Raw genomic sequence first — 8,760 nt, forward strand, 5'->3', positions numbered from 1 at the left:
GGGGGGGGCTTGAAGTGAAATGCTCTCACACAACACCCACAAAAACAGAAAAAAACTGACTTGTAAAGAGGAAATACCCTGGCAGATATTTTACAACAACAGTGGATATTTTTGCTTTGATTTTAGATTTTTCATCTTGGTCAGGTTTTAGTTTTGGATGTAAAATATCGACAGCTGCCAACCTCTTCCTCCTCCTCATGATGTGTGTGTGCGCGTGTGTAGCGGTCAGGTTCTGGGCCGCCGCTGTTTCGAGGCACGCATCTGCGCCTGTCCGGGCCGCGACCGCAAGGCGGACGAGGACAGCATCCGCAAGCAGCACATCACGGACGCCACAAAGAGCAGTGAGGGTACGAAGCGCCGTAAGTAGAGCTTTGGCGAGTGGGGCTTGGTGAAGGGCTCTACGGCTTTCTTATGCTTACGCATTCACGCCGCAAGTGTAGAATGGGGTTATCAAGTCGACCCAGCAGGTATTACGTTAACTATCATCCGTTTTTTGTTTTTTTGTTTTTTTTTACCGGCGGTGTGTTTTTCTGCCCTTGCCACGTCCCCGCTGCGGTTGGACAGACAGATAGCTCCTTCAATGACCACACCTGTCGATGTTTCTTGCAATTTATTCACCGCGGAGGCGAGTCAAGAAGGTGTAAAACTGTAACACACACATAAAAACACAAAATAAAACGTGGCAAAACAACGTGTCCCGCTTGTCTGATACGTGACGAGCGTAGTCGCTAGGTGTTGCTAACGTTCGCAAGCTAATGCGCTAATCGCTATTGTAAATGCTAACTGCAAACAATCGCAACGTCTTTCAAAATGTAAATTCACAGTGAACACACACCACAAATTAAGAACAGTGCATAAATGTACATAATACAAACGTACAGGATGTGCTTGGCTTAGAACAAGAACATGAAGCAGCAGTCCATCTTTCGGAGCTTCTCTGTAATAACGTAAAACAGAAAGTGTCTCGCGCAACAACATCCGATGTGGCTTTCGCAATAACAAATGTACTTTCCAAAATAAAGTAACCCTGTAGCTATAGAAACACAAAACAAATCATACATGGCTCCTCAGGAGCCAGAATAGTGAGACTGATATTACCTCCAGGCACCACGGGAACCAGTGGTTTAGAAAATTCCTCCTCTTACAGACGATTGGAAAGAACTTGGTGACTGTTACAAATTCCAAAGGTGGAAATTTGGCAGGTGGACTTTGTTTCCCTCACGCCGGTTCATTTTGCTGTTGATAAAGAATGCCAATTTGGCAAGAAGTTGAGAAAACTCAAGCATTTACAAGCCATGTGGAAAGGGCTTCTGACCCGACGTGCAGTGAAGTCGCATAAGTCAGCCCATTTACATCCGGTTCATTTTGCTGTTGATAAAGAATGCCAATATGGGAAGAAGTTGAGAAAATTCAAGCATTTACAAGCCATGTGGAAAGGGCATCTGGCACAACGTGCAGTGAAGTCGCATAAGTCAGCCCATTTACACTACTTGTAAAAATTGCAATTTCTCAAGTTAAGAATCCTCCAACGTAAAGGCTTGTGGTGACGGTCTATGCAACTTTTGCCTCCCTTGTTTCCCGCTCTGCCATAGTAGAAACCGAAACATCAGCGCCTGTCGCTCTTACCCGCCTTCTCCTCCTTCGACTTTTCCAGCCTTCCGCCAGGTGTCTCACGGCATCCAAATGTCGGCCATCAAGAAGAGAAGATCTACGGACGAGGAGGTGTTTTGTTTGCCCGTGAGTAACCTCCTCCTCCTTCTCCACCGTTCTGACCGCGTGCCTCTCTTTTTCACCTCGCCAACGCTTGACCACCTTTGTCCTTGCAGATAAAAGGACGCGAAATCTACGACATTCTGGTGAAGATTAAAGAGTCCCTGGAGCTGATGCAGTTTTTGCCACAGCATACGATCGAGTCGTACCGGCAGCAGCAGCAGAACCTCCTGCAGAAACAGTGAGTAGAGCCACGCAGCCTTCAAGGGCGCATTCACCCGTCAGCATTTTTGAGCCTCAAGGGCTATTATAGTTGTCGCTGGCGTTATCGTGTATGGAACACGATTTTTACAAGCAGCAGTTTGGAGAGTGAGCAAATCAGATTTTTTTATTTTTTTTTTTACATTATGAAATTAAAAAATACATACAGTGATTCCGTGATTTTCAACTGCGACCACATGCAAGGTTTCTGAGTTACAAGCCGTCAAGACACTTTTTTTTTCAAACAAGAAATATTATAGTACTCTGAATAATACAAATCCTCCCGAACCCAACTACAGAACTACAAAAACTATAAATGACAACGTCAGTCTCCATTCTTGCTTCTCCAACTTTGAGTCTTGTGTTCGTATGGTGCCGTCTTGTGGCCAAATACAGCAGTGCTACTTTACTTCCTCGTCTTTGGGGTCTTCTTTACTTTGGCTTTTGACCACAACTTGACATTGTGCTTTTTCGTGTGTGTGTGTGCGTGCGTGCGTGTGCGTGTCTGTGTGTGTGTGTGGTTCCTTGTTGCAGTGTGATCAAAACGCGTCTCGGCAGTCAGCTGCTGGATCCTGCCGGGGACGCCAGGTGGCGCTGCACCTCCTCTTGAGCCTTCCTCATTCCTCCTCTGCCACTTTTCACTCCTTTTTCCAGACTTTTCTGTCTTCAGTAGACTCTTTTGATGAGTTTGCATGTGTTTCGCGTGTGTGTGTGTGGGTGTGTTGCTTTTTTTTTCTTTTTTTTTTTGCCAGAGCTGGACTCATGTTATGGTGTGGCTGGGTGTAAGGGGTTTTAATATTCTTATCATCATATTAATATTTGTTATGACAAAATGCTGGTCATGTTTTGTAAAGTCACTGCAGGACAGTTTGGGGAAACAAGCAAATGTTTTTCTTCTGTTTGAAACAGATTCTTTATTTCTTGTGGCGAATGCGAATAAAGTTGCTTTTTTTTGTTTGTTTGGGTTATTATGGTGTTCTTTTTTTTTAGTTGTTGGTTGTTTCCTTTTTTTTAGACTGCAATTTCTGTTTAAAAGTTTTTTCAAAATAAAAAAAAACAAGGGGGTTGGGTAACTAAGAAAATGACCCAAAAAAAGAAGATGAATACTCTCAACTTTAAAACATCCCCTCACCCCTAAAAAGTTGCCAATTTTTGTCTCTGTGGGACCCCCCCCCAAAAAAAGTTATTTTATTCCATATAGATTTTTAAAAAATAATTTTATTGGTTATCAGAATTGTATTCAACCAAAAACAAAAAAACAAAATTGTATTAAAAAAAAAAAGTTTTAAAATTGATACATCTTTCATGCTTATTTAATTAACTATTATTTTGCATATATATTTTGTTAAGTTACATTTATTTCAAAGCAGAACCAAACCAAACTGTTACAAGTTCCTCACGGATTTCCAGGGTGTCTGCGGATCCATAAAATCCAATTTACAGGTGGTATCTTCATTTTGATTTCAAATATTAAAAGTCCACACAGAAGAGCCGAAATTTGGAATGCTGATCCAATGTGAGCCGCGATGCCGTCTGATCGATTCGCTTCCCTTTTTGCACCCAGGACGTCGATGGCACCTCAGCCGGCCTACGGCTCCAGCTCGCCCCCTCACAGCAAAGTCAACAAGCTTCCGTCGGTCAGCCAGCTCATCAACCCGCAGCAGCGCAACACACTCACCCCATCCGGCATGTCCACCGGCCTCACCGACAGTAAGTTTTTGTTGTTGTTGTTTGTTTGCTCCACTTCCTGCCCCGCCTCGCACCCACATTCAAGCTACTTCCTGAAGGGCTGGGCAATAAGGCCTTAAAACAAAATTGCCAAGTTTGTTTTTCTGCCACAGAAATCATATTTTAGATTTGGATTTCCCTTCTGGGATTTGCCTTCTCCTGAAACCAAACTTTTTTTTTTTACTGCAGTAATATGTAACAACGGACTCCCATGACTACACTTGTCACCGAAAACTCATCTCAAATCAGCTTTCCCAATTAAAATGAATGGAAATGCCATCGATCCATTCTCGCGCCACCATAAAAACAACAAAAAAAACAAGCCGCGACCCTGGCAAAGTCGCAGTACTTGCGCATTGGGGTATTAGCACGTTGGGGTCGTGGCCCAAAGCACAATAACCCTCGAAAATATAAATGTTTTTGACAGGCCTCGTGTGTGTACAAAGTTTAGGTTTAGCCCCTCCAAAACAGCATCGTTTTCCTTTGCAAATTGCGTATCGCCACGGCGACAGCATGTGGCAGAAATTTTCAATAATTTTCATCTCCAACATGTTTAGATGAAATATTCAGAGTTGAAAGAAGGTTCAATAAAATCTCTCACTGCAGTTTGTTAAAACGTGTCCTCGATAAACGGCCCGAAAATGGCGCTCAAATGCAAAAGGAAGTCAAAATGGCGGACTTCCTGTTCGGTTTAGCATATGTCTCCAACAGGCCTTTTTGTGTTACAAAGAAAAACAGCACGCTAAACTATTGTACTCTACAAAGAGAGTAAATTCAAGTCAAGTAACATTTATTTATCACCAACAGTTTCAAAGGCGTTCGTTCGCATGCCCAAAGTTGCCAAATTTTAACGACATTAACCCCAAGGAGGGCAAAAAAACCCTATCTGGGGAGAAATTCCAGGGTGACCAGGCATAGGAAAGATTAAACCGTTTTTTTTTTTGCATCGTTATTTCATGTATTCATTCAGTGGGCCTCCTTCTGTTGTGTGTGCTTTTGACACCAGGGGGCAGTATAACACAGCCATGGATATGATACACTGAGCGGCGTGCTGCAAAAAGAACATCGCAGTTATGCTGCAATGATGTTGTTTTTTTTTGCTTTCAGGGTTATTATTACTACAGCGACATTGATGCTAGTTTCATTCGCCTGTCTATGGCATTTTGCATTGTGTGTTGGGGCATGGGGGTGACTATTCTCCATTTTGGTTGAGTAACTTATTTAGTCACAGTTCTTTGCCCAAACTAAAACAATACAAGTAATACTTTGGCGCCATCTTGTGGATTTTTTTTTGTTAGGGTGAATTAGTTGACAATTAGAACTTTTTTTTTTCTACTTTGCTTACAATTTGCAACTAGTCATTTATGCAACATGAGTTCAGGAGTGTGTACATGCCAGTTGCATGGTGTTGATATGCTTTACGATCGCGTTTTAAGTGTTTTGCCACCACCTTGTGGCTTCTACACGCAATTACATTTTTTTTTTTTTTGAGGGGGTGTAAATGATTCACCGATTTTCGCAAATAGTGGCTGTTCACTGAATATCGACTAATCGCCCAGCCCTACTTAGCCCCAATTTAATTCAGCCATAACTCGAATAAAGTAAAGCGAGCTCTGGTCGAATTTTTTTTCCGGCTGACCCAACCGCCACTGCTTTTGTCTCTGCAGTGACTCCCATGATGGGCACTCACATCCCCATGAGCGCTGACATGAGTTCACTGAGCCCCACTCACGCCCTGCAGCCCCAGCTGCCCCTGGTGCCCTCCTCGCACTGTACGCCCCCTCCTCCGTACCCTATGGACAGCAGCATCTCCAGGTACCCCACCCAAAATTTTAAAAAAGACCAAAAATAAGTTGAAAATTTTGATCCTGGTGGTGTTCAGATTTTAGCCAATGACTGGTAATAATAAAAATAAAAAATAATCATAGTGTTTTTAAACTAGGGATGGGCATTAAACTAAATTCCCTTTTCAAGACCCCCTGCAAAAAAAAAAAAAAAAATCTCACTCTACCTGTAAGATTTTTGTCAGTAAAAATACACCAAATTGCTCTCGAAAAAATATAGCATTATTTGCATCATATTCAGATTTTCACAAAACAAGATTCATGAGTATTCTAACCTTTTCCCTAAAAAAATCTCCCCAAATTATGGTCATTACTTTTTCTCACATTTTACATTTTGTCCTCCAAAAATACAAAAGTTTTTTTTTCCAGGAAGATACAACATTGTCATATTACAACAACAAAAAAAAGATAAATAGTTTTTAGGACGAGGGCTGAGCGAATTCAAGAGAACATTGAATTGTGATTTGTTTTTCTTTTCTTCTTTTTTTCCTGATAGTGCAATTTCTTTTTCGTGTTTGGCGGCACAATGTTAGCTTAGCGATTAGCATTGGCTTCCCCCACTCTTTGTCGATGTTACGAGTCCTCATCTGCCTTTAGCGATAAAAATGCCGATTAGAAGCGTGTCTTACTAGCCGCCGCGGAGGCAAGGGTGAGTTACTTAGGATAACGTAGCTCGGAGCTTGTACCTCGGCATCGCGCGTGTTTGTGTCAAGTATTCCCTTCAGTTTGTGAGCAGCGGTTCGGAGCCGATCGATTTTTGCGTAGACGGTCATGAGTAGCAAGTCGTTTTTCCATCGGTGACTGCGATTATGTATGGCACAGGTGTCAAACTCAAGGCCCGGGGGCCAGATCTGGCCCGCCACGTCATTTTATGTGGCCGGCGAAAGCCAATCGAACATGTCGACTTCTACCATGATTGTGAAAATCTGGAGGAAATTTTCAACTTCTCCGATGTAATAAATAAAAGAGATATTGTAAACATTTTCTTGTTACCAAACCCCCTCATTACAGTAACTTAAACAGTCATTGAATCAACCATTATTGTTGACTTCTTTAAATGCTTTCACAGTCAAAATGGCCCTCCAAGGAAAAGGGTCACTTCAATGTTGCTCGCGACAAAGATGAGTTTGACACCCCTGATATGAGATGTTTGAAACAACCGATTCTGGGGCAGTCAGGGGCGCTGGATGGGAAAAAAAACCCCAACAATAATTGATGATCACATGATTGTGTTGTCTGGAATTGGGGATTTAAAAAAAAATCTATATTCTTTAACGGTTTCTTCTTTGTCATGACTTTTTCTTGAAACATTACATGAAAATATGACTTTTAAAAAAAGCCCCCCCATGCCCCAGAAAAATAACGTGATGTTTCATAGTAGTACGACGTCCCTGAAAACAAGCGTTATTTGTGTACAATTGCAAGGTACTTTTCAGAAGGTTTTGCTTAAAATTTGTCTAACGCAGTTTTTTTTGTTTTTCCCCTCCCGCCCCTCCCCGTAGCTTCCTCATTCGTCTGGGCTGCGCAGGCTGCTTGGATTACTTCACAGCACAGGGTCTAAGCAACATCTACCAGATTGAGAACTATAACATGGAGGTGAGCCCTCAAACGTCAATCACAACCGAGTGGAGCCCCGCCCCGCCGGCCTCCGCTAACGCTCCCCTGTGTCATGACCACTAGGACCTGTCGCGGCTCAAGATCCCCGCCGAGTACCAGCACGCCATCTGGAAGGGCATCCTGGAGCACCGGCAGGCCATGGACTTCTCCCCCCCGCCCCACATCGTGCGCACCACCAGCGGGGCGTCCGCCGTCAGCTCGTCCGAGGCGCGCGGCGAGCGTGTCATCGACGCCGTGCGCTTCACGCTGCGCCAGACCATCTCCTTCCCGCAACGCGACGACTGGTCCGACTTCTCCTTCGACCTGGATTCGCGCCGCAACAAGCAGCAGCGCATCAAGGAGGAGGGAGAGTAGGACTGGACCCCCCACACCCCCCTGCCCACCCCCAAAAAAATCCTGGAACATTCCCTTGCTTTTTTTTTTAGAGACGTGCACTTATTCTTCTTTTTCTGCACGGTTCCCATTTCTTGAGAGCACTTCAGAAATGTTTAAAGTGTTAAAAAAAATGCATTTCCAAGTCCTGATTGTACATTTCAAGTACGTCTTTCTCGATATTTAGCTGATGTGTTTGCCACCTGTAGGCCAGAGTGTTACTGTACAGGATTCAGGAGCATCATTTCAAGTTTAAGTGTTACCCACTCCTAATTTGTATTTGGTTGAGGATTATTACGTGGGATTAATGTATGTACATGTTGTATAGTTTTGTGATCAGGAAATAAAGCAACGTCAAAAGTTAGAAATAGACAAAAAACAGGCACGTTTTCCTTTTTTTTTTGTACAATTTACACTGTAAATATGTCGAGGCTATTTTGATATAAATGCAAAATAAATATCCACTCTTCTTGACTACTCTGCTGTGTCTTGTTTTATTTGAATTTTGTTTTTCAAAATGACCAATTGTCATCACGAATTGACTTCCATTTTAGTTTGATGACGTACGGCAGGATGAGAAGTTTTTTATTTATCGTCCGGTGAGCGTGGGAAGTAATTGACGAACACGAGAGCAAAATAAGAGTGGCGGCCCGGTGGGCAACTGGTTAGCGCGATCGACCTCACAGTGCAGAGGTACCGTGTTCAATAACCCGTGTGGCGTTTGCATGTTCTCCCCATGCCAGCGTGGGTTTTCTCCGGGTGCTCTGGTTTCCTCCCGCATTCCAGAAACATTCATGGCAGGCTGATTGAACACTCAAAATTGTCCCAATGGATGGATGGATAACAGGAGTGATTATGCAGTACTTTTTTTTTTTTTTTATTACCTCATGATGGAATCAAGACCAGAGAGCGGGGTGAGCATGAAAGGGCCCCAAAAATGGATTTTTTCCCCCCATTTTGTCCAAAGCTATTTACACGTTTAAAATAGAAAAGGCGGCGCGGGCTAAATAAGAAGATCGTCCGGGATAAGATAAATACATCTACTCCACCTCGGTCACCTCCACCTCCATGGTCTGAATGCCGTCGGGCGCCTCCTCCAGCCTGACGCCCGTCATGGCCTGCTGCGCCAGCACGTAGTTGACCACCTGCATGATGCCCCGGTCGGTCAGCGTGGCCATCGAGCCGTCGGCAGCGGCCGCCGCCGCCGCCTCCGCCGCCTGCACGGCCT

At 43.7% G+C, this 8,760-nt stretch overlaps 2 protein-coding genes across 8 annotated transcripts in view; one reads left to right on the forward strand and one right to left on the reverse strand.

Annotated features, from left to right (window-relative positions):
• The window catches only part of tp63 (tumor protein p63), a 69,525-nt gene extending 61,516 nt beyond the window's left edge, over positions 1 to 8,009 (forward strand). For 4 of the 7 annotated variants that reach the window (XM_019897168.1, XM_019897171.1, XM_019897170.1 and 1 more), the window contains 7 exons: positions 223 to 359; positions 1,655 to 1,737; positions 1,827 to 1,951; positions 3,536 to 3,681; positions 5,367 to 5,514; positions 7,046 to 7,139; positions 7,224 to 8,009. In XM_019897168.1, the coding sequence (XP_019752727.1) occupies positions 223 to 359; positions 1,655 to 1,737; positions 1,827 to 1,951; positions 3,536 to 3,681; positions 5,367 to 5,514; positions 7,046 to 7,139; positions 7,224 to 7,514 (1,024 nt within the window). In that variant the 3' untranslated portion in view covers positions 7,515 to 8,009. The remainder of the gene's footprint in view (positions 1 to 222; positions 360 to 1,654; positions 1,738 to 1,826; positions 1,952 to 3,535; positions 3,682 to 5,366; positions 5,515 to 7,045; positions 7,140 to 7,223) is intronic. The other 3 variants (XM_019897169.1, XM_019897174.1, XM_019897173.1) reach the window with 2 other exon arrangements.
• Positions 8,010 to 8,387: 378 nt separating this feature from the next.
• LOC109531945 (zinc finger and BTB domain-containing protein 11) overlaps positions 8,388 to 8,760 on the reverse strand; it is a 7,685-nt gene continuing 7,312 nt past the window's right edge. The window contains 1 exon segment of the mRNA XM_074895045.1: positions 8,388 to 8,760. This exon segment is cut by the window's right edge and continues 72 nt beyond it. Within this exon segment, the coding sequence (XP_074751146.1) occupies positions 8,573 to 8,760 (188 nt within the window). The 3' untranslated portion in view covers positions 8,388 to 8,572.

The sequence above is a fragment of the Hippocampus comes genome, unplaced genomic scaffold (genome assembly GCF_001891065.2).
Source record: "Hippocampus comes isolate QL1 unplaced genomic scaffold, H_comes_QL1_v1.1 scaffold22, whole genome shotgun sequence".
In the NCBI taxonomy this organism is placed as follows: Eukaryota; Metazoa; Chordata; class Actinopteri; order Syngnathiformes; family Syngnathidae; genus Hippocampus; species Hippocampus comes.